We start from the raw sequence: 24721 nt of genomic DNA, 5'->3' as shown, positions 1-24721 counted from the left end.
GTGTGGGGGGCATCTGTTAGGGCACTGCGTCGGGATGGGGCTGGGCTGCTGAGACCGCGCATGCACACGCGCGCGCGCACACACACACACACACACACACACACGGTGTCCTCCGTGCCCAGCAGCTACAGATCACAGTTCCTGGGCCTCTGTGGCCCTGTGAGTGGGGCAGTGATACCTGCATGGGGTAGAAAAGCCCCGGAGCCCAAACGCTTGCGTCCCACGGCGCTGGATCTGAGGGCGCTGGCCTCTGGTTTAGCTCTCGGGCTTTGTCCGAGCACAGAAGCCTGCCCATCCCTGTGGCTGTGAGTCCCTGTGCCCTGCCAACTTGTGTGCACGCCCCGGGCTTCTCTCTGCTCCTGCCGCCTCACCTGGCTCACGCCGTGTGCCAACGCTCTCCGAGGATGCCTGCCAGGGCCTCGGCCAGGGCCCCAGCCCACCTCCACCTGTCCTGCGGGGTGCTGCCCTGGGCTCGTTGGATTCTGCCGGCGCAGTGGTAGGAGGAAACACCATGCCCAAATAAGTCATCCTCTGGAAGGAGGACGTGTCTGCGCAGTTAAGGCCGGGCCGGGACAGTGGGTATGCCAGTGCCTGCGTGATGGTCTGGCTCAGAGGGGTGGTCTCTGTAGAACATGGTTCTTGATGCTCCCCAGCCGGTCCCCCTCACACTCCGGGCTCATGGTGTCCCAGGCAAATCCCAGCCAGCCATAGAGGCAAGACCGTCCTCAGCTCCGACAAGGCGTCTCCTCTGAGCAGAGCTCCTCCAGCAGCCACGCGCCGCCCTGCCTGGCGCCCCTCCTGCCTGGGCATCTCCCTTCCGCACCCTTCCTTCCCCGGGCATCTGAGCATGGTGTGCCCAGTGTGGCTGAGCTGGCGCACATGCCCGCGGATGCCACAGTGACAGAGGCACTGTGGCGGCTGCACCCTGGGGAGCCGGGCGCCCTGTGAGGCCCAGCGTGTCTGTGTTCAGGGCCATCTCCCAGCTGGCCAGTCTGAGCTGAGCCTCAGCAGAAGGGCTGGAGGAGCTGTTCTCTCCCTCTGAAGTCCTGCCAGTGCTGAGGTCTCTGCGGGCCGGGCAGTGTGGGCAGGGTGCAGGCGGGTGGCACTCGCGCCTCTCTGCGCCTCAGCTTCCCCATGTGCGGCAGGGCTGTGTGCGAGGGTGGAGGAGGGCAGGGGTGGGCTTCGCCTCCCAAGTTCCTTGACAAAGCCCAGCTGGGCTCCGAGGTCCTGGGGCGTCGGTGGGCGAGGAATGTTCTGCAGGAGGTGCGCGGCGTGGCTCCGGGGGGAGGTCGGTGGGCTCTGCGTGAGCTGTGCTGATGTGGCGGTCTCCAGGCGCACCCTGACCTGGCTCTGCCCCCCCAGGTGCTGGCGGACGCCGTCTCCCGCCTGGTCCTGGGTAAGTTCGGTGACCTGACGGACAACTTCTCCTCCCCTCACGCGCGCAGGAAAGTGCTCGCGGGGATTGTCATGACCACAGGTAAGAATGCCTCCCTCCTCCCGCTGCCTGTGCCCATGCTTGAGGGGGTAACCTGACGCCTGTGGCAGCAGCGGCTCCTTCTGCTCCTTCAGTCTTTGCGTCTACCCTCTGCAAATGCAGGAACCGCCCTTGGGCCCTCCTGTGCCCGGGCTGGCACAGCTCAGAGGCAGAGATGGTGCTCAGCGCACCTGGGCGCCGTTGCCAGCACAGCCCCCCTGTGCTCACCTGGCCCCCAGCTGAGGCAGAACCCAGGGAGGCCCTGTTGGGGGCTTCTCTTCTCCAGCACCACGTGCCCAACCTGGACCACCAAGTGCAGGAAGCAGGCCAGGGAGGCCGGAGCGGTGGAGCCGGGAAGAGCTTACGTGTGGCCACTGGCTACCAGGGAGAAACGCAGCCCCATGCGGTGACGTGTGTCCCCCATCTGGCTGTGGGACGTGCGTGTACCCGATGCCCTCTCTGTGGTGAGGGTTAGAAAAACTGGGCTCCTTGGCCACTTGTGGGTGGCTCCCCCAAGGCTCTGCCTCTCAGCAGGAGAGGCTGGCCGCCTCCTGGGCACATTTGCTTAAAGCCAAAGTTTACACCTGAGGTCAGTCCTGTGCAAGCTCCCGCGTTCTACCTGGGGCCCGGCCCCGTTTTGTTTCTTGGTGCCGGGTCACACATGCGGAGCAAGGCGCTGCACCCCGAGCCTCCCAGCCCCTGTGTGGACCTCTGCGTCCTGCCTGGGCCAGTGGTCTGCCTCCCGTGGTCCATGCCGGGACGAGCCCTCATGAAGGTCACCCTCGGGAGAGCTGAGCATGACAGCCCTCGCAAGAACCCAGGGAGCTGATTTGTTTTCCCGCTCATTCCTCTGGGCACCTTAAGTCCATCTGCCCTGCCTCTTCAGAGCTTCTGTTCTGACGTCAAGGCAGATCCCCAGGCCCACAGTGCTCCCAGCCACCTTCCAGGGTGGCCTTCAGGAGGGGCCATTGCCAAGGCAGATCCCCAGGCTGGCCGTCCTCCAGGCAGTGCTCCCAGCCACCTTCCAGGGTGGCCTTCAGGAGGGGCCATTGCCAAGGCAGATCCCCAGGCTGGCAGTCCTCCAGGCAGTGTTCCCAGCCACCTTCCAGGGTGGCCTTCAGGAGGGACCATTGCCAAGGCAGATCCCCAGGCTGGCAGTGCTACCGGCCACCTTCCAGGGTGGCCCTTAGGAAGGGCCATTGCCAAGGCAGATCCCAGGCCCTAAGTGCTCCAGGCAGTGCTCCCGACCACCTTCCAGGGTGGCCCTTAGGAAGGGCCGTTGTCAAGGCAGATCCCAGGCCCTAAATGCTCCAGGCAGTGCTCCCGACCACCTTCCAGGGTGGCCCTTAGGAGGGGCCATTGCCAAGGCAGATCCCAGGCCCTAAGTGCTCCAGGCAGTGCTCCTGACCACTTTCCAGGGTGGCCCTTAGGAGGTGCCATTGCCAAGGCAGATCCCAGGCCCTAAGTGCTCCAGGCAGTGCTCCCGGCCACCTTCCAGGGTGGCCCTTAGGAGGGGCCATTGTCCCTGCACTGCAGCCGTGGCGAGCGGGTCCCCAGGAACAGGTCATTGGCTGGTGCCAGCTGCCAGGTTGAGCCAGGCGTGGCCAGGTGTGTGAGGATGCGTCCAGGAGAGCCTGTCGCTGCAGCGGGTACCCAGCTGGGTCTCTCCGTGTCTCCCACGCCCTTCTCCTGTCTCCCAGGCACTGACGTCAAGGACGCCAAGGTGATATGTGTTTCCACGGGGACCAAGTGCATCAACGGCGAGTACATGAGCGACCGCGGCCTGGCACTCAACGATTGCCACGCGGAGATCATCTCCCGCAGGTCCCTGCTCAGGTTCCTCTACGCGCAGCTGGAGCTGTACCTGACGTGAGTATGCGGCCTGCAAGCAGCGCCTCACTAAAGCAGCTCCCGTAGACACCGCGGCAGACCCTTCCCTTGTGTCTGTGACCACTCAGAAATGCTCCAGGTAGTGACAGTCATACAGCCGAGGCTGGGTCCCTGTCTCCCACAATGCTTGGTTATAAGATAGAGTCGCCTTGCTGGGAGTGGTGGTGCACACTTGTCATCCCAGCACTTGGGAGGCTGAGACAGGAGGATCTGGGTTCTAGGCCAGCCTCAGCTACTTAGTGAGGCCCTCTGCAACTTAGTGAGACCCTGTTTCAAAATAAAGAATAAAAGCGGGGTGTGGTGGCACATACTTGTAATCCCAGCATTCGGGAGGGTGAGACTGGAGGATCGCAGTTTGCAGACAGCCTCAGCTACTTAGTGAGGCCCTCTGCAACTCAGTGAGACCCTGTTTCAAATAAAAAATAAAACTAGGGCAGGGGTTGTAGCTTGGAGGTCGAATGCCCCTGGGTCCCATCTTCAGACCCGCAAAAATAAATAAAATAAAGAATAAAAAGTCAGGCATGGTAGCCCATGCTTGTAATCCCCACACTTGGGAGGCCGAGACAGGAGGATCGCACAGGTTCGAAGCCAAACTCAGTTACTTAGTAAGACCCTTTTTCCAAATAAAATATAAAATAGGTCTGGGAATGTAGCCCAGAGGTAGAAGGCCCCTGGGTTGCATCCCCAGTACTGGAAAAAAAGAATATAAAAACCAACCAAGCTGGAGCCATAGCTCAGGGGGTAGAAAATAAATAAATACATAGATAAATACATAAATAAATACATAAATAAAATAGAGTTGGCTAAATTATAAACACGCACCTGTGTGAGCACAGAGTAGCCGTACATTTCGAGTGTGCTTAAGACTGTGTTATTTTGCTGTGTGCAGAGTGGGTGGAAAACAGTGTGGTCATTTTTGGTTTGGGCACTCTGCTTGAGCCTGACCCCTGTCCTTCCCAAGGCCACTTCGTACATGTCTTCTGCTTTGAAGTCACGTGTGAGGAGCTAGAGCCACTCTGGGCTTGATGACACACTGTCCTTGAGCTGGCCCGAGCTATCAGTGACCACAGATGTGTGCCCAGGGACTCGGTGAGGCCTGCCTGGCCCCTGCTGACGGCAGGCGTCTGACGGCCACCTGACCCGCGCAGGGCTGCCTGTCTCGTCCACACCAACTGCGCGCGGCCTCTAGTGTCACCTTCGATCTCTTTCCTTGCAGTAGCAAAGAAGACCAGAAGCGGTCCATCTTCCAGAGGTCGGAGCGTGGCGGCTTCCGGCTGAAGGAGACTGTGCAGTTTCACCTCTACATCAGCACCTCGCCCTGCGGAGACGCCCGGATATTCTCTCCACACGAGCCTGTGCTCGAAGGTGCGAGGCCGCGTCATGCCCCACGGGCCGGGGAGCGCACCCTGGTGACAGCAGAGACACAGCCTCCCCGGGGTCCTTGTGATTCTGGAGATCCCAGCCTGGGCTGTGGACCTGATGGCAGTCGCCCTCAAAGAGGCCTCTTTCTCCACAATTAACAGATTGGTTAGGAAATTCTAGAGAACGCAAAATGCTGACTAAGTAAAAAGAAAGAAAAATGTTAGTTTTGGTTAACCAAGTGTTGGTGTGGAGTGGAGGTTTTAGGTCCGGGTCATATCCACATGTGATTTACCTCTGTACCGTCTGGCTGTGGCTCTCCGTGTTTCTTTTTTTATTTTTGTGTGGATCATATTGAAAATGGCACATATTCAGACGTGCTTGGTGCCCTCCCCCGCCTCCCCCCAACAGTGAGTGTCTGGGCTGACCACGCTGCGTTCACACTTATACACATGTTCGGATGTAGCTCCTCCATCAATCAACCTCAGCCTTCTTCCTCTCCTATCCTTCCATTTCAGCTTTGCTGAGGCTTCCCCTCCTTTATCTGGAGTCCCTCTGGTATCTCCAATACTCCCTAGTTTGGGCATAATAGAGGAAACATATGTCCCTTCTCTTTCTGTGCTCGGCTGATCTCACTTAACATAATGTTCTCCAGGCCTCTCCATCTTTTTGCGAATGACATGATTTTGTTCTTCTTTATAGCTGAGTAGAATTCCATTGTGTGTATTTCCCATAGTTTTGCAATCCATTCATCTGTTTATGGAGACCTGGGTTGGTTCCGTATTTTGGCTGTTACAAACTGTGCTGCTATGAACATGGGCATGCAGATGTTGCTGTAGTTCTGATTCAACCCCTTTGGAAAGATGCCCGGGAGGGGTAGAGCCTGATCATCTGGTGGGTCCATCCCTGTTTTCTAAGGAATCTCCACACTGATCTCCATAGTGGCTGTTTCTGATGTTCCTGGTGTTTCTGATGAGCTACGCTAAGCGTGACTGATGGGCAAGGCTGCTCTGCGAGCTGCAGGTGGCGCTGCGGCGAGTGGGGCCTCTGTGGCCGTCTCCGCCTTCACCTTCCCAGGCCAGGGTCACACTTTTGTTTGACAGTGGGTTGTATCCACTTATTCCTGCTTATGCATTATTTTTTCCAAATAGAATGTTTGATAATATTTTTATTACAAAAGCAATATACAGCCAGGCATGGTGGCACATGCCTATAATCTCAGTACTTAGAGACAAGAAAGAGCATAGGTTCAAGGCCAGTCTCAGCAAGTATCAAGACTCATCAACCTAGCAAGGCCCTTTTCTTTCTTTTTTTTAGTGTTTTTTAAATTTATTTTTATTGGTGCATTGTAATCATATATCACATTGGAATATAAGACTTGAGAGGATATACAAGCACACATCATCCAATTAGCCCTCATCCAGTCCCCATTACATTCCCTCCCCCTCCCTCAATCCCATGCTTGTTTGGTGATTAACTTTGACACATTTGTTTATGTACCTCCTGCCTTTTAAAGAGGCTCCATCCTCCCCTATTCCATACCCTCTGATTGGTCACCTTAGTTGCTTCGCTATAGGGCCCTTTCTATAGCTCGACCTCTTCCTGTTGCCCCTTTCCTCCTAGTTTTTGCTGATTAGGGGAAGCATCTGATTTTTATTTTCTGCGATATTTCTCTGCATGCCACGTTGCAAGTACCCATCCCACTCTTGACGGCCCCAGTAGTGGCCTGGCTACCCGGTGGACTGATCCAGACCTCGCTGGCTCAAGCAGCGGCCTTGCCTCATGGGAGGCCCCAGTTCTGGTCTCGCTGACCCCGACACCGGCCTAAACCCTCGGCTGGCTCCGATCCCGGCCTGGGTGGCCCCAGCACCGGCCTAGCCTTAAGGCAGGCTCTGATCCCAGCCTCGGAGGCCTCAGTAGTGGCCTTGCCTCATGGAAGGCTCTGATGCCGGCCGCTGGCCCCGGCACCATCCTAACCCCTCAGCAGGCTCCGATCCTGGCCTCGGAGACCCCAGCACCAGCCTTGCCTCACAGCAGGCTCCGATCCTGGCTTCGCTGGCCTTGGCACCGGCCTAACCCCTCGGCAGGCTCCAATCCTGGCTTCGGAGGCCCCAACACCAGCCTTGCCTCACGGCAGGTTCCGATGCTGGCCGCTATAGCAAGGCCCTTTTCAAAATTAAAATAGAGCTAAGGATGTAACTCAGAGGTAGAATGTCTCTGGGTTCCCTCTTCAGTAACACACACACACACACACACACACACACACACACAAACACAGCAATATACATACTTCTGTAAAAAATTGCTAAGTAATTTTAAGATGAGAGAGAAAATTAAAATCCCATATATCACCTTATGCAGGACTAATCATTGTAGATTCAAACTTTAGCGTACGTCTTATGAATTTATTTCTGAATCCATCTACAGAAATGTTTTTAGCCGGGCGTGGTGGTGCACGCTTGTAATCCCCGCACTTGGGAGGCAGAGACAGGAGGATCGCGCAGGTTGGAAGCCAGCTGTGTGCGCTGGCTTAGGAGACCCTGTTTCCAAATAAAAATATAAAAATAGGTCTGGGAGTGTAGCCTGGAGGTAGAAGGGCTTCCAGGAACCCCAGTACCACCAAAAAAAAAAAAAAAAAGGAAAAAAAAAGAAATGTTTTTAAAGTACTCAGGTAAGATAGGCCCCCAAGCGCCCAAAGTTAGCAAAGCACGGTGTTTCTCCTGCTTGCTTCTGAGCATTCTTCACAATAAAAAGAAATCATTTCAGTGCTGAACGCGGTGGCGCACACCTGTAACCCCAGCATCTGGGAGACTGAGATGGGAGGATCGCAGGTTCAAAGCCAGCCTCTGCAACTTAGGTAGAGGCTCAACGCAACCTAGTGAGATTCTGTGTCAAAACAAAAAACAGGGCTGTAGGTATAGCTCAGAAGTAAAACACCCCTGAATTCAACCCCACCACCACCACCCACACACACACAGAAATCATTTCAGTAAAAATGAAAACCCCTTTCTTTGACCCAATCCAGAGAGACCACCTTCTCAAATCTGGTTTGTGCTGTGCTCTCTGATCAATTCAGCAGTTCATGTTGTATGTGTATTTCCTAGAGAAAGCGTACACGTATGCATATGTATACATAAATTCTCTTTTAACTTTAGGAGGTGTGGCTGGATGTGCTTTTCTGTAAACCCAATGATGGGTTTCAGACGCCCTGTTTCTCTCCTAGAACCAGCAGACAGACATCCAAATCGTAAAGCGAGGGGTCAGCTGCGGACGAAAATCGAGTCTGGCGAGGGGACAATCCCCGTCCGCTCCCACGCCAGCATCCAGACGTGGGACGGCGTGCTGCAGGGCGAGCGGCTGCTGACCATGTCCTGCAGCGACAAGATGGCCCGGTAAGGCCGCGGGCCGCGGCACCCTCCGCCCTCCTTCCCTGTTCCCAGCCTTTGTCTTTGTCCTGTCCCTGCTCGGGCCTCCCAGGGTCCTGGGGACAAAGTTCTGAACAGGCGCTCCGTGGGCACAGGGAAGTGGTGGGGGCCTCCCACACCGCCCTCCTCAGAGCGAGCATCGGGCCTTCACCCGGCATCTGGTTACACTGGAGCGCTCCCCGTGCTGCCGGCAGTGGCGTTCAAAACCACCTGCTCCCAGAGGGACGCACAGAGGACCTCCTCCCCGGTGGAGGCCTGGGCCTCCACGGCCACGGTCTTTACTGCCTGGCGGCGTGCGTGATCAGCACGCCCACTTCAGGATAGCTGGACACTTCCACGGCGTGTTCCACGCACACAGCGCTGCAGCCGTCTGGCCCCGCGGGTTGGCCCACGACGCGGCTCCATGGACAGGCTGCCCTAGTTAGCCGGCGATCAGGAATGGCCTTCTCTCTCTCTCGGGAGCTTACATCCAGGTCATGTTTTAGAAAACATTTCTCCAGGTGCTGGTGTAGGTCCAGTAGCTCTTCTTTGTTTTTATGTTTCAATAAATGTTTATTTGAAAACAGAATTGCATGGGCAGATTTTGAAAGTATTCCGAAGAACAGAAGCAAGTAACCTCGAACCCTCCCTTCTCGCAGGCGTGGCGATGTGCACTTGGAAGGTTGGGACAGGAGGGTTCTAGGTTTAAGGACAGCCTCTGCAACTCAGACCCCGTTTCAAAATAAAAAAGGGCTGGGGGCTTCACTGGAAGTAAAATGCCCTGCGTTCAGTCCCCAGGCCCACACACGACATATAAAACCCTCCTTTCTCAGACCCCCACTTTGGTGCCAGGGTGGGTGGCCCTGGACCGCCCCCACACAGGCTTCCAGAGTTGATATACACTTACCCGCACCTCCCTCACACCTGATGGTGGAGTGCCCTGTGGTAGTGAGGTCCAAGGGAAGCGCGTCTCCCAGCGGTGTGGAAGCCCATGCGTGTCCACAGGAGGACCTGTGCACACGTTTTCAGTTGCTGTGAGCCTTGTGTTGACTTTCTGAAATGGGTTCCAGGGAAGGGGAACGCTCAGGCACTCAGGACTAGATTAATCATACACTCAGGGCTCTTCTCCCCAAGAGCACGTCACGGTTGAGTATCCGTCATCCAAAAGACTTGGGACCAGAACTGTTTTAGATCTCAGAGGAGTTTAGAGTTTAGGATATTTGCTTAGAATTTACCAGCTGAGCATCCCAAACCTGAAAATCCAAATTCCCAAACGCTCTGAACTCTGGAGCTCTTTAGGGATGCTGGTCTGCACCCCTGTGGCATAGTCACTTTATTATATGTCCTTCCAGCCACTGTCTAGAGGCGCGTGTGTGTACGCGTGCACGCACGCATATGTGTGTTCTTGGAAAAAGGCAATAGTATCATTTGGGGGTATTTATGTGTGTGTTGTTATCTGTAGAAATGGCATTGTTATAAATCTTACTGTCTCTTATATTCTAATTCAACTCTGTGCATCTGTTCAGCACTTCCGGGGTTTGCAAATATTCTGACAGTCACAGGCTCTTTCCCTCACAGTGGACCCTTGCACTTCCTCTGGCTTCCTTCTGTCCGACATGGAGCTCTTTGTAGGCCTCTGCTAGACTTCTTGCGGTCTGGATCCAGGAGATGCGTGCATGGACTTTCACGCAGTGATGTCCGGTTGCAGCCATGCGTTCAGTGAGCCCCCCTTTTGTAAATGGGTGTCTCGGGCTTTAGTTTGAATTCCTCTTATGACCATGAACACTGAGCGTTTCTCTAACCGGGTATTAACCGTCCTGCCACTTCTTTTGACTGCCCTTTGATACGCTTCCCTCGCATCTTTGGGTCATCTTTTCCTCTTGATTTTCAAGGTTCCTGGTATTGCTGTAATCCTCAAGGCGAGGGGAACAGTCAGCGTCTTCCCCGGGTCCTTCTCTCACTGAGTGGTCTTTTCCCTGTACTGACCACTTGTCCATGGGCGCGAGGGCCCTCTGGGCTGTCTCTGCTGTAACGCTGCTCTCTGTGCCTGTCCATGTGCCGGTTTCACACTTTTGATTACTATTAATGTTTGTCCCGTTTAGAAGTCAGAAGGCATATATACTTCAACTTTATTTTTATTTTTGCATAATTGTTTGGTCTATTTAGGTTCCCTTGGGACTTAATTTTTGGAAGAATTTTTCTGTTTCTCAAAAAATGCCATTGTCGGCGGGGCGTGGTGGCGCACGCTTGTAATCCCGTGCTTGGGAGGCAGAGACAGGAGGATCGCGCAGGTTCAAAGCCAGCCGCAAGCGCTGGCTTAGGAGACCCTGTTTCCAAATTTTAAAAAATGTAAAAATGGGTCTGGGAGTGTAGCCCGGAGGTAGAAGGGCTTCCAGGAACCCCAGTACCACCACAAAAAAAAAAAAAAATGCCATTGTTAGGTTTTTTTTTTCTGTTTTTTTTTCTTTTATTGGTGCACTGTATTCATACATCCTAGTGGGATACAAACTTTTGTAGACATACATGCACACATCGCCCAGTCAGCCCCCACCCGATCCCCACCCCATTCCCTCCCCATCCCTCCTTCCCATGCTTGGCTTAGTGGTTGACATCTAGTATTAGCAATTTATCCAAAATTAAAAATGATAATCTCACATAACAGTTTCATTTGTCTGATACCAAGCTTTTGATAATTTAAAGATAACATTTCAGTATTTCTTTTTGCATTCTTTCTTACCAGAGAATATTTTTTTCTTTTTTTTTTTAGGTGAAACTATCATATATTTATATATTTATTTTTCAGAAAAAAATCTATCCTGATATGGAATATGGACTCTAGATACCCAAAATGATCTCAAAAAAGAACAAAGCTAGAAGATATATATTTTCTGATTTCAAACCATATAAAGCTACAATAATTGAAACAGTGTAGTACTGTTATAAAGGCAGATATATAAACCATTGGAGTTAAATAAAAGCATAGAGATAAATTCTTCCATATATTGTCAAGTTATTTTTGACAAGGTTTCCACGAACATTTGGTGGAGGAAATAATAATCTTTTAACTAAATATTGTTGAAAATAATAATTACATGAAAAAGAAAAAAATTGGACCCTTACCTAATCCCATATACAAATATTAACTCAAAATAGATAAAAGACCTAAATATAAATCTTAAGACTATAAACTTTTAGAAGAAAATCTGGGTCATAAAACCTCACAACATTGAAATTGGCAGTGATTTCTTGGATATGATTTCAATGGCACAGGCAACAGAAGGGTATACAAACTCCCTAAAAAATAAAAAAAATTGTATATCCAAAGACAACGTAAACAGAGTTAAAAGTTACTGATAGAATGGAATAAAATATTTTCAAATGCTATATCTGAAGGTATATTAATATTCCAACTAGAAATCCTAAAAATTAACAACAATAAAGGCAAACAATACCATTTAGAGATAGGTAAAAGACTAACATAAATAATGAATCTCCACAGATAACTAATCTTACTTGTCTGTTGGATGGAAAATCTTGTTTCTCTGATTCTGGTGTGTGTTACCTATTTCTTCTTTGTAGTTAATCTCTTTGAGTATTTTCTCTAGTGCTGGTTTTGAAGACATAAATTCCTTCAGTTTTTGTTTGTCATGGAAGCTTCTTATTTCCCTATCTAATTTGATAGAAAGTTTTGCTGGGTAGGAAATTTTTGGCTGGAAGTTGTTTTCTTTCAGAGTTTGGAATATGTTACTCCAAGCCCTTCTGGCTCTCATGACTTGGTTTGGGAAGTCTGGAGTGATTCTAATTGGTTTGCCTCTGAATGTCACTTGGCCCTTTGTTTTTGTTGCCTTTAAGATTCTCTGCTTGGCTTCCACATTGGTCATTTTGACAATTATGTGGCATGGGGATACTCTTCTCCGATCCTGTCTAAAGGGAGTTCTATAAGTTTCCTGGACCTGTGTATCGACCTCTTGCTCTATGTTTGGCAATTTTCTGCTATTACATCCTTGAAGAGATTGTTGATCCCTTTGGTTTCACCTTCTTTTCCCTCCTCTATTCCAATTATTCTTAGGTTAGCTCTCTTAAAATGGACCCATATTTCTTCAATGTCAGATTCCTGCTGTCGGATATTTTTTTCTAGATTAGAAACTATGCATTCATTTTTGGATCGATCATCTTCTAAGAGCGAGATTCTATTCTCCGTGTGGTCTAATCGGTTGTTTGTACTTTGAATTGAGGCCTTTACTTCATTAATTGCATCCTTTATCTCTTTTTGGCTCTCTCTGAATTCTTTTCGAAACACCTCTATTATTTCTACAGTTATTTTCCTGATTTGATCTTCTAGAAATCTCTGAATTTCTGTTTTATTGGGTTCTGATGTTGTGGGGTTGTGGGCATTCATTGCTCCATTGTTATTCCTCTTTCCCATGATTTCGGAAGTTTGTGCCTTCTCTGGGTTCTTCCCTTGGGTCACTACAACTTCACTTAAGGTGCTCTGGATCTCGAGTCTGTGGTATCTCAGACCCCACTACTCCTTTACTGGGTTGTATCGCAAAGTCTCAGACCCAGGGAGTTAACAGAGGCTGCTTTAGACTGTGGGGGGTGCCAGGTTGGGCGTTCTCCTATGGTGTGATATCTCTGCCACCGCCACTCCCCCACTGGGTCAAGTCCCTGGGAGTGCAGTATTGAGATTTCTCCTCCGGGGCCCTCTATTTGACTCACTGTTGTTGAGTACGCAGATGGAGCTGTAGTGGACTCGGTGAATTTGCTGCTGCTGCCACTGGTGGCAATATGGTGCTGCTGCCACGCCCTCGGCCGTGAGGCTGGCGTATTTCTTCTCTGGTTTTGAGCTCCGCTCTGAGTCCCTGCAGCGTGTGTTGAGCCCAGCCACTGGGAACTTTAGATGCTCCCTGCACCGAAAAATCTGCCGAATCCCGCCTGGCTGTTCTGCAGCCGCTCACGTTGGCTCGTTGTCCGCTGCTTCTCTCTGGAGCCTGGTGGGCTGTTGAGTGCGTTGGTCTGTAGCCATAGCCATCCAGTGAACTTGCTGCTGCTGCCGGCAGTAAGGTGCTGCTGCCATGTTCTCAGCCGTGAGGCCGGCGTATCTCCTCTGTGACTCTGAGCTCTGTTCTGAGTCCCCCTCCTCTCTGGGGCCTGGTGCTGCAAGAAAAGATGGCGCCCGCCACTCCGCGCCGCAGCTCTGGCCGCAGCACTGCAGTCTGGTTTCTTTCTGGTGTCCTGTTTTTCCAGCCCTCTTTTTTCTGTCCCTTGTAGTTACATTTTTTTGTTTCTCTGGTGATGGTGTTTTCTGGCTATGAAAGGCGCTGATTTTGTGGTAATAGAGATTGGTTGTTAGCGGGGCTCTTAAGCCCCGCTTTTCTCGGTCGCCCCCATTGTTAGTTTTGACAGGGGTTATTTTGAATGTATACATTGGGAAGTATGGATGTCTTAACAAGACTGTCTTCAAATTTGTGTGTGCAGGTTATATTTCTATTTCTTAGTATCTTCTCATCTTTTAGCTTGGTTTTGCAGTTTTCAGTATATGAGGCTTTCTCATCCTTGGTTAGGTTTATGTGCAAGTATTTTTCTTATTATTTAAATGAAGTTGTTTTCTTAATTTTCTTTTCAGATTGTTCATGTTAGTATATAGAAATGTAATTGATTTTGCATATTGGTTTTATTTTTGTTATTTTGCTAAACTTGTGTGTTAGTTCTAACAGCTTTTAAATGGAATCTTTAGAATTTTACATATATGAAATGTCATCTGCAAACATATAATTTTCTTATTTTCCAGTTAGGAGGCCGTTCACTCCTCTGTATTGCCCAGTAGTGTGCTGACTGTGGGCAGGACACTGGGCGTCCTGGCCCTGTTGCTGATTTTAGAGGAGAGCTTCAGTCTTTCACCATCAAGGCCAAATTAGGCTATTGGGTTCTCATAATCGTATGCACTGTGTTGAGGCGACTTCCTTCTGCTCGTGTTCCTCGAGCGTGTTTATCATGGAAGGCAGTTGAATCTCATCCAGTGCTCTTCTGCATCAACTGAGAGGATCACATGCTTTGTGTTTCATTTACGTTAATCTGATTGATTGCACTGAAGGGCTTTTCAAATGCTGAACTGTCCTTAAATTCCAGGAAATAATGCTACCTGGTTATGGTCTATAATCCTTTCGTTGTGTTATTGAGTTTGATATGCTAATATTGTGAGAAGGATTTTTGCTTCAATATTCATCAGAAATATTTGTCTATAGTTTTCTGACTTGGCCTGGCTTTGATATCAGGGTAATGCTGGCCTCATAGAATGAGCTCAGAAATGTTGCCTCCTCTAATTTTTTGGAAGAGTTTTAGGAGGATTGGTGCTTATTATATTTTAAACAGTGTTTAAACATTTGGTGGAATTCTCCAGTGAAGTAACCTGGCTGTGGGCTCTTCTTTGCTGGGGGAGGTTTTATATCATTACTGGTTCCGTCTCTCACTTGTTAATGATCTATTTAGATCTTCAGTGTCTTCATGACTCGGTCTTGGTAGTTGTATGGTTACAGGAATTTATGTTCCTTTAGGCCATCGATTTGTGGGTGGCAGTTATTCACGGCTCCTTTCCATTCCTGTGGCATCAGCCGTAATATTACCTCTGGCATTTCTAATTTTGGCTATTTCAGTCTTCTCTGTGCTTTCATAGTTAATATAGCTAAGAATTAATTTTGTTGCACTCTTTTTAAGAAAACTCTTATTGATTTTTTCTGTTATTTTTCTGCTGTATTTTATCTATTTATACTTTCATGTCTTTCTGCTAGATTTGGATTTAATTTGTTCTAGTTCCTTAATTTGCTGTTAGATTATTAATTTGATGTATTGATAAGTGATCTGTGTTATCTTTTACTTCATTAAGCATCTTTATGACAGTTATTTTAAATTCTTTCCCAGGCAGCTGATAGATCTGCATTTCTTTTAGGATTAGTTTCCAGAAATTTATTTTTTGGTTTCCTGCTTGGGCTGTGTTTCTCTGTTTTTTGTATGCCTTTTAATTTGAGGGGAGGGGTTTTGGATTTAAGCATTTGGAAAAAAATTTCTTTCACAGCCTTTGCATACCGGCTCTGTGCCGGTAAAGTTTGCTTTCGGATTTCTTCTGATCTCTTGACCCCTGGTGTCCGTCTGCAAAACCGTAGCCCTGTGTGCTGCTTGCCTCTGTTTTCAGCAGCTTCCAAACTCTCAACATTGGCTCCATCACTGCTCTGAGTCAAGCAAAACAGAAGCCAGTCGCCGGGCTGACTTCAGATGAGCCGGGATGTTGGGTACAGGACCCAGACTTGTTTCCATCCTGAGGGAAGAGCCTCGGTCTCGGGAGTCCTCGTGGCTGCTCCTTCTTTCTGTCTGTCTATCATCTATCTAGGCACTGGGGATTGAGTCCAGGAGCATTCTATCTCTTAGCTACACCTCCAGCCCCGTTACTTCTTGTCTTGAAGCAGCTTCTTGCTAGGTTGCTGAGGCTGCCCTCGAACCCACACACATCCTGTCTCAGCCTCCCGAGGACTGGGATACAGACGCGCATCGCTGCGCCGGCTCAGAGCTATCACCTTTATTGCACGTAATACAGCGGAGACGTGTGTCCTGTTTGAAAACTTCCCAAGTCTTTCACGAGACGCACGTGTAGATCACCAGTGTCTTTTTAGGTACAAACTCCAGTGTTGTCATGTGAAACATAACGGCGAACAGAAAACACTCCCCAGTTTAATGATTTTCAAGTGGGCTTTCCTGTGAATTTTGGTCTGCTGCTCCAGCTCGTCACCTTTCCCGGCCGCGTGCTTGCCGTGTGGCAGCGCTGGGCGCAGCTGTGCAGCCGCGTGAGGACGCTGGCCTGGCGCTTGGCCCTCCCCGAGGGTCCCGCTTCCTCTGAGAATGTGCCTCCTTCTCCCTGCAGCTGGAACGTGGTGGGCATTCAGGGCTCGCTGCTCAGCATCTTCGTGGAGCCCATCTACTTATCCAGCATCATCCTGGGCAGCCTGTACCATGGGGACCACCTCTCCAGGGCCATGTACCAGCGCATCTCCAACATAGAGGACCTGCCGCCGCTCTATACCCTCAACAAGCCTCTGCTCAGCGGCAAGTATCCTCGTCACCCCCATGGGCACAGGGTGGCTGCGGGGCGGGAGAGCCTCCCAGGAGGGCACGCGAGGAGGGCCTCCAGGGCCGTCCAGCGAGCCTCTCTGCAGGGTGAATGCCTTTCCCTATCGCAAACCTGGCCATCCGAAGGCTGAATTGCAGCCAGCCCGGCCCCGTGTCTCCTCTTCCTCACATCACGGTCATTCCTGCCTTGGGGGCAAAGACGCGTAGGTGTCAAGAAAATCACTAAGCACTGGCTTTCCCAGGCTCGCTGGGCCGGGTCTGCCGAATCCGCTTCCTTGCATGGAGCCTCCTGGGTGTCCACACAACAACAGGCTGCCCCAGGGTGCCCTGACGCCCACCAGGCTCACCATGGGAGGCTGTGGCGGTGCCACGGGCATGCTCATGACGGGCGTCATGCTCGGCCATCTCTTCTCCTACTTTTTACGCCCTGCGTTACTGGTTTCTTTTCTTTTTTTAGAATTTCAGTGACTAACAGTAAAGTGAACAGGAGCTCTTGAATTCAAGGTTCTTAAACTCTAAGCCTACCTTTACTTAAAAGGACACAGAAGGTATTTTTTACCCTTTAGAAAAATAACATCGTACTAATGTTTTTGAAGCTCAAAACTAAACCCTGACCCTAACTGAATCCTGCTTCCTCTGGTGTGTGTGCACTCTTCCTCCAGTGTACGTGCACTGTTTTCCTCTGGTGCACATGAGTGACTTCTGCTGTGTGTGCACGCCTCCCTCGGTGTGTGTGTGTGTGTGTGTGTGTGTGCTCTGCCATGGCCGCTGCCCGCACACCTGGTGAGGGCAGTGTGGTGTCTGCCCAGCTTATAAAGTAAGCATGGCTAGGGAAAGGCAGGAGTCGTCTGGGGTCGAATCTTACAGCTCCCAAACTCTGACCTCAGTCTTGAAGAGAAACACACTTGACTGAGGACTCTGGGTGGGTGAGTTGAAGCTGGACCGTGGCCGTGGTTTGGAGCACTCTGTTTTATGTTGGCATGTGAATTTCTCACAGCTCAGAAAGTAATTTTCTCTCTTTGCCTTCCCTTGAGGTGAGAGTGCTTGATCAGTCCATTTTGGTTGCTATAACAAAGGACCGGAGGCTGGGAACTTTACAGAGAAAAGAGGCTCATTTAGTTCACAGTTTAGAGGCTGAAAGCCTGTTTGACCTCTGGCGAGGGAGTCGCAGGGACGCGAAACCGTGGGGCGGCGGGGTTGCGCAGAGGTGACGGGTGGCGCCACGGAGTGCAGGAGCGAGCGGGTGTGGGTCACCCCTGCTGTAAGAACTCGCTCTGAGGAACTGACCAGGGTCCAGGAAGACCTGCGTTAATCCTCCCCAGGGACACACTCAGTGACCGAGCCGCCTCTGACAGGTCCCCGCCTGACACCCCTGCATTGGGGACGAAGCCTCTGGCACAAGAGCCTTGAGGTCGCACACACAGCACAGCCAGGCTGACCTGCAGCCGCCACCATAGACACTTAGCGTAGCGTGTGAGACCTGCAGCCAGAGGAGCTGCCCCACCAGCCGTCCATCAGGGCCTCGCTGAATGGTGCCGGAGCCATCGAGCGGTGAGCCTCCCGAGCTGAGTCTGAACAGAAAGGGTCACTTTGCTGAAGAAGCATTCTGCCGGGCGTGGTGGGCACACTTATAATCCCAGAGCTTGGGAGGCTGAGACAGGAGGATCGCACAGGCTCGAAGCCAGCCTCAGCTACTTAGTGAGGCTCTCAGCAACTCAGGGAGACTCTGTTTCCAAATAAAATAGAAAATAGGTCTGGGAGTATAGCCCAGAGGTAGAAAGCCCCTGGACTCCACCCCCAGTACCACACACACACACAAAAGAAATATTCCAAGAGATCGACAGTAGGGCTCACTTCCAAAAGTCAAATGTGTTTTTATCAAGTTCTGTATGCGTCAAGTACACATGTATATAAAAAAATAATAATACTATCCGTGCACTAGACTTAAAGGTCACCACTGTACTATATGCGTATCTATATTGAGAATAATTTATTTTAGCTTATTTTGTTTTATTTTTGTGGTACTGGAAATTGAACTCTGAGCTATACCCCTGGCCCTATTTTATTTTGGAACAGGTCTCATTAAGTTGCCTAGGCTGGCCTTGAACCTGCAATCCTCCTGTCTCAGCCTTGCACGTACTGGGATTAGAGGTGTGTGCCATTGTGCCCAGCTTATACATTGAGAACACGAGGCATATCATAAAACATAAAGGTCTGTTCTTCCCCCCTCCCAGTAGCCTCCCTGCTCCTCAAGGCCCCACATGCCATTCATTTTGCAGTCTCCGCCTGCCCGCCTTCCTGAAGGCTGCAGGAGGAACAGGACTTGTGACCCACCTGCAGGGGGAGGGAGCGTGCCCGCTGCCCGGGGGAGCCAGCGTGGGGGTGAGGGCAGCCGCAGGCCGCCCTAGCCCCGTGTCTGCAGCAGCACAGGAGGAGGCCCGCCCTGCTCTGCCTCTTGCACACCTAAACCTCCCCACTCTATTTGTTAGACTGTCTTGTCTTTTTCCCACTGGTGGTTTGGAAGTTCTGAGTCTGATTTCTGTTCTACCTTTTGGCTGCCTTTATTTTTTTACACAAATACATTTAAGCCACTTAAAAACGAAAATCAGCCCCAAGAACTAGTGGGATCCAGAGAACACACCTGGGGAAGCTGGTCTTGGCTGGTGTCCACAGCCGCCCTCCGCCCTCCGCCCTGCTCCTGGCTCTTTGGTGACCTTCGGGAGATGGAGAAGGGCTCTTTCTCACCAAGGTCATGCTTTTCCTGTCACCTTACCAACAGTCCTGATGCAGATCAAGGAGCCCTTCTCTCCTGGCCACGTCTTCCCACCTCGAGCCTCCCGCTCTTCGACCCCTAGGCAGCGTGGCCCTCGCTCCTGGAGTGTGTCCTTCACTCCTGGACGCACGGCGTGCTGGAGCATCCTGTGGCAGGTTGCCGGCCCTCCTCTGTGTGCCGGCGGCTCCTCGGGCTCCCTCCCGAGCACACGCTGCCCTCCAGCCTTCTGCTGTCACAGACCCAGGTAGATTTCCTCTCGCTTTCTAGGAAGCCATCCCAGAAAGGTGGGTCTGAAGCGTTTCCCAGAGGCCCTGGTTGAAGTGGCAGGCCCCAGCGTGGCCCTGGGAGACAGTGGGGCCTCAGGAGGTGGGAGGCCCTTAGTCATGGAGGGTGCTCTGGCCTGGGACTGTGAGGCCCCGGCCACGCTCTCTTCTCCTCTCATCTCTTCTCGTCTCTCTGTTTCTCTTTTTCTTTCTCTCTCTCCACCTGGCTGTGAGGAGAGCGGTTTTGCTCCACACCCACCATGATGTTCTGTAGAGCCACAGCCCCAAAGCCATGGGCCAACCAATCAGGCACTATAACCTGTAAACTCGAGCCAAAGAAACCTTTTTTTTTTTTTTTTTTTTTTTTTTTTTTTTTTTTGGTGGGAACCCAGAGGCTTTCTACCTCTGGGCTATATTCCCAGACCTATTTTATATTTTATCTGGAAACAGGGTCTCACTAAGTTGCTGAGAGCCTCACTAAGTAGCTAAGGCTGGTTTTGAACTTGTGCAATCCTCCTGTCTCAGCCTACTAAGCACAGGGATTACAAGCGTGTGCCACCACGCCCGGCTGAAACCTTTTTTCTTTATAAGGTGGTTGCCTCAGGCATATGTTGTAGTAACAAAAAGCTAACTAATGCACTCACTTTATTTTCTCTCTGATAGGGTCATTTGTGTTTTTCCTTTAAAATTCAAAGGTTTCCGTCAGGCCTGGTGGTGTATGCTTGTAAGCCCGGGACTTAGAGGGCTGAGGCAGGAGGCTTGCCATTTGAGATCAGCCTTAGCAACCTCGTAAGACCCTGTTTCAAAATAAAAAGTTAAAAACAAGCTGAGTATGTAGCTTAGTGGCAAAATTCCCCCTGGATTCAATCCCCAGTAACACACACACACACACTCACTCACTGTCACACACTCACTCACTGTCACACACACTCACACTCACTCTCACTCACACTCACACACACTCACTCTCACACACACACACACACTCACTCTCACACACACTCACTCTCACACACACACACACACACACCAAAACAATCGAAAAGTCTTAGCAAATCTGGCCTCCGTGTGTGACAGGCTTTCCTTCTACTCCTTCCTCTGAGCCCTTTAGTTTTTTGTTTTTGTGGCACTGGGGACGGAACCCGGGGGCATTCTACCTCTGAGATACACCCCCAGCCCTTTTTATTCTTTATTTTGAAACAGGATGTCACTAAGCTGCAGAGGGCCTCACCAAGTAGCTGAATCTGGCCACAAACCTGGAATCCTCCTGCCTCAGCCTTAAGCACTGGGATTACGCGCGTGCCTACCACGCCCAGCTTCCTCTGAGCCCTTTGACCTGGATCGCTGAGTCTTCCTTCAGCCTGAGTTTTCTTCCCTGTGGCTACATTTTTCTGGCCGCTTGATCCCTGGAGGTCCTGATGACAAAGCTCACAGCCTGTGGCCCATGTCCTCTCCCGTACCACATCCTCTTGCCCATACTAAGCCCAGGCCACCTGAACACCCAGAGCCTGCGGGAGACCACCGTGCTCCACGGCCTGGTCCCAGGACAGCCCTGTCCCTCGGCAGACTCCCCGGCATCCTGCGGAGCAGGGCTGTCTGGGTGGGACTGGCCCTGGCACCGCAGGCTGCCCGGGATGTGCTCAGCGGGCTGCAGCGCACACTCGTCCAGGCTCTGGCCCCCAGCGGCCCAGGTCTCCTGCTCCCTGAGGGCCTTCCCATGAGTCCATTGACTGGCGCAACTCAGAGGGAAGGCCTGTGTGGCTCATGGTGCTAGAGGTCAGTCCACGAGCTGGCTCCAAGGTGAAGCTGCATGGTGGAAGGCTGTGTCAGAGTGGAGCTGCTCGGTGTGTGACAGCCAAAAGAGAGGCGGAGAGAGGGAGAGAGGGGGGGGAGAGATGGAGGGAGAGGGAGAGGGAGGGAGGGAGAAAGGGAGAGAGAAAGAGAAAGAAAGGGAGGGAGAGAGGGAGGGAGAAAGGGAGGGAGAGAGAGGGAGAGAGGGGGAGAGGGGGAGGGAGGGAGAGGGAAGGAGAAGGGGAGAGAGGGAGGGAGGGAGGGAGAGAGAGAAGGAGAGAGGGGTAGAGGGCAGAGAGGGGAGAGAGGAGGAGAGAGGGGGACAGGGAAGGAGAGAGGGAGGGAGAGGGGGACAGGGAAGGAGAGGGGGAGAGAGGAGAGAGGGGAGAGGGGGAGAGAGAGGAGAGAAGGGGAGAGAGGGAGGGAGAAAGAAAGAGAGAAGGAGAGAGAGAGAAAGAGGGGGGAGAGGGAGGGAGGGAAGAGAGAAGGAAGGAGAGAAAAGAGGGGAGAGAGGAAGAGGGAGGAGAGAGAGGAGAGGAGAGAGGGAGGGAGAGAAAGGGGAGATAGAAGAGAGAAAGAGAAGCGAGAGGGAGGGAGGGAGAGAAGAGAAGCGAGAGGAGAGAGGGGATGGGCAGAGCGGAGTCCTCAAGGCGCCATCCCTAGTGAGCCACCTTGCACCTCTCCTAGCCACTCCACCTCAGAACCTTGTTGGGGGGGGGGACCTTGTTTTCAACCTGTGACCTTGGGGGGCATTTCACATGCAAAGCATAGCACCTACTAAATGGGTGGGATCTGTTGGAAAGTATCTTTAAGGTGAAAATAGGGGGAATGTCAATGTCAGTGCCCAATGCTGGCTCTTCTGATTTTTTGCTTTTATCCGCCTCTAGGACAATTCAACATTTCTCTGTAGTTTTGCTCTAAAGCTCTGATTCAGCAACTTTGCCTGCAGCCACGGGGCCCTCATTACAGTCACGTGGCTCCCGCTGTTACTGGTGTCTGCACCGTGGCCTGTGATCAGCTCATTACCCTAGTTCTTGCTTTGCAGTCCCAGAAAGATAAGCTGCTCCTCGGTGTGGCCCCGGGGACTTGTGTAGATAGGCTCTCGCAGCCATTTAGGGGCCCTCTGCCCCAGAAAAACATCTGCTTAGCACTGGAACCTCGGGCTAGCTGCTTTCTTTTTGCCCTATTTATTCCGTTTTTGCTAAAGATGGCACTTTATTTAGCTTGAAATATTTTTTTAAATTGTCCTTTCCGGATTTTACTTTTTCTGTTAGTTAATTGACCATCTAGCTTTAGCTAGAAGCACATAATCCTAAGGCCGAGGCATCCCAGGGTGCTGATCCTGTTCCGGTTCTGTCACAGAGAAGCAGTGAGATTGCAAGGCAGGAGACTGAAGCATCAGCCTTGTGCTCGTGAAAGAGCAGGCCCACTGCCGCAGAGCCCACGCCATGGCCTGGGCCCCCCGGTGAGGCTCCCTCGCCCACACCCACGTGTGTCCAGGCTCCACACACACACACAAACACACACACACACACACACACACACACACACACACACACACACACACGACAGCCTGGCGAGTCGGGGCTGGACCCCTGGGCCCTGCGAAGGGGTGTGGTCTTGGCTGATTGCTTCCCTTCAGTCTCTGCTTGAAGGGCTATGCAATGAAGCCAGGCCACTAACGATATTAGTCAATTGAAAGCCTGAATGAGCAGCCAGCTATTATTGAGCTGCCTTTTTTTTTTTTTTTTTTTTTTTTTGTACTATGGGTTGAACCCCAGGGCATTCTACCTCTAAGCTACACCCCAACCCCATTTTATTTTTTATTTTGAAACAGGTTCTCACCAAGTTGCAGAGGGCCTTGCTAAGTTGCTGAGGCTGATTCCAAACCTATGATCCTTCTGTCTCAGCCTCACAAGTACTGGGATTACAGGCATGCACCATCATGCCTGGCTGTTAGTAAACTTTTGAGGACCCTAAACAGCACTGAAGAGAAAAATATATATGAGAAAATAGAAATAATTCCGAGAACAGAAGAAAATCTAAATGATGGTCGACCTGTCTAGTATGTGTAAAGCGTTTAGCAAATCACATATTGAGGCTTTAGGTTCCCAGCAAGTGCCGTGTGAGCTGGCAGGGGCCTGAGGGTAGAGGGAGGCAGGGTCTCAAGTACGTGGGACAGAAGGACCTAAGTAACAGCTGAGAGATGTGGGATCCAACCCCGAGAGCCCCATATCTATCTAGTAGTACTTCAAAAATAGGAAACAGGAAAGCCGGGCGTGGTGGCGCACACTTGTAATCCCAGCACTTGGGAGGCTGAGACAGGAGCATCCCATAGGTTCGAAGCCAGCCTCAGCTACTTAGTGAAGCTCTCGGCAACTTAGTGAGACCTTGTTTCCAAATAAAGTATAAAATAGGTCTGGGAGTATAGCCCAGAGGTAGAAAAGTCCTAGGGTTCCACCCCCAGTACCACCAAAAAAAAATTATATATATATATATATGTATATATATGTATATATATGTGTATATATATATATATATACATATATATATATATGAAATAGGAAGATATAACAAGAGAAATTTGTTGTGGTGAAGGAAACCACTTGTATTAAAATTGAATAGGTACCATGAACACTGAGCCGGATTACTGAAAGACCTCCACGCTCAACACATGCTTACTGGGTTTCAGAGCACCAAGGATAAAGATGCTAGGAGCTCCTGCTAACTCTAACAAGTGTCAGGTTTACATAACACCTAGCAGGACACCGGAAGCCAGAACGGAGTCATAAAATAACTTCCCAGTTCGGAAGAGAAACATCTCATTGTGGAATTTCCTTTCCAGCCAAATGTCATTCAAACATTGGGACAAGGTGATAACTTTTAGATACTCAAGATTCAGAAAATTTATCTCCAACATAGGATTTTGTAGGTTAAAAATAAAGCTTGAGGATATTCTAGGAAAATGGAAAAGATATCTAAAGTTGAAGAAATATGGTCCAGGAAAGAATGCCTTATAAACCCAAAGCTTAGCCTGGCAACAAGCCAAACAGGAACAGCTCCAGATGAGAATAGAGAATCCCAAGGGCAATCACTAAAAATACTGTTTTCAGAAGAAAATGAATTTACTTTCGCTAATAGCCTGAGAAGCTGGATGGCCAGACTGGTGAGCTGAAAGCCACACCTTGTCTGTGATGGAGCAGAAGAAAGCAAAGGAGAGGGAAAACTCCAGGAAACCACAAAGCTGCTTGGGGACAGGATGGTTCAGATACGGAGCCAATGGAACCCAGGCCAATTCCGAGCGGGCGGCGGGAGCTGGGCCAGGGACCCTGTCCTAAGTGTCCGCCTGGAGTGATGGCAGCCTTGGCACTTTCTTTGCAGGCCTGGCCTGTGCTCTGCAGTGCTCCACAGGGTCACATCGCAATGGCTCTGTGTGTGTGTGTGTGTGTGTGTGTGTGTGTGTGTGTGTGTGTGTGTGTTTTATAGGGAATCGAACCCTTCCAGAATCGTCAGTTGTATAGGTCACATTATCTGACTTCAGGCATTGAGACTTTAGCCCTAAAAAGCATTAAGATAAAAAGCAAAAACTTGGCCAGTGGAAATTAGACTCTTGTAAAAGACTTTTTGAGAAGAAATCAGAACATAAGCT

At 50.8% G+C, this 24721-nt stretch overlaps 1 protein-coding gene across 2 annotated transcripts in view; it reads left to right on the top strand.

Annotated features, from left to right (window-relative positions):
• The window catches only part of ADARB1 (adenosine deaminase RNA specific B1), a gene marked incomplete at both ends in the record, with an annotated part of 63552 nt that overhangs the window by 23461 nt on the left and 15370 nt on the right, over positions 1–24721 (top strand). The window contains 5 exons of one of the 2 annotated variants that reach the window (XM_080696207.1): positions 1363–1477; positions 3175–3343; positions 4581–4729; positions 7947–8115; positions 16040–16225. In XM_080696207.1, the coding sequence (XP_080552333.1) occupies positions 1363–1477; positions 3175–3343; positions 4581–4729; positions 7947–8115; positions 16040–16225 (788 nt within the window). Of the gene's footprint in view, positions 1–1362; positions 1478–3174; positions 3344–4580; positions 4742–7928; positions 8116–16039; positions 16226–24721 lie in introns of both variants that reach the window. The other variant, XM_080696206.1, reaches the window with a different exon arrangement.

This window comes from Muscardinus avellanarius (genome assembly GCF_963383645.1).
Source record: "Muscardinus avellanarius genome assembly, chromosome: 5".
Taxonomy (NCBI): Eukaryota; Metazoa; Chordata; class Mammalia; order Rodentia; family Gliridae; genus Muscardinus; species Muscardinus avellanarius.
This window is presented reverse-complemented; position numbering and strand designations above follow the sequence as displayed.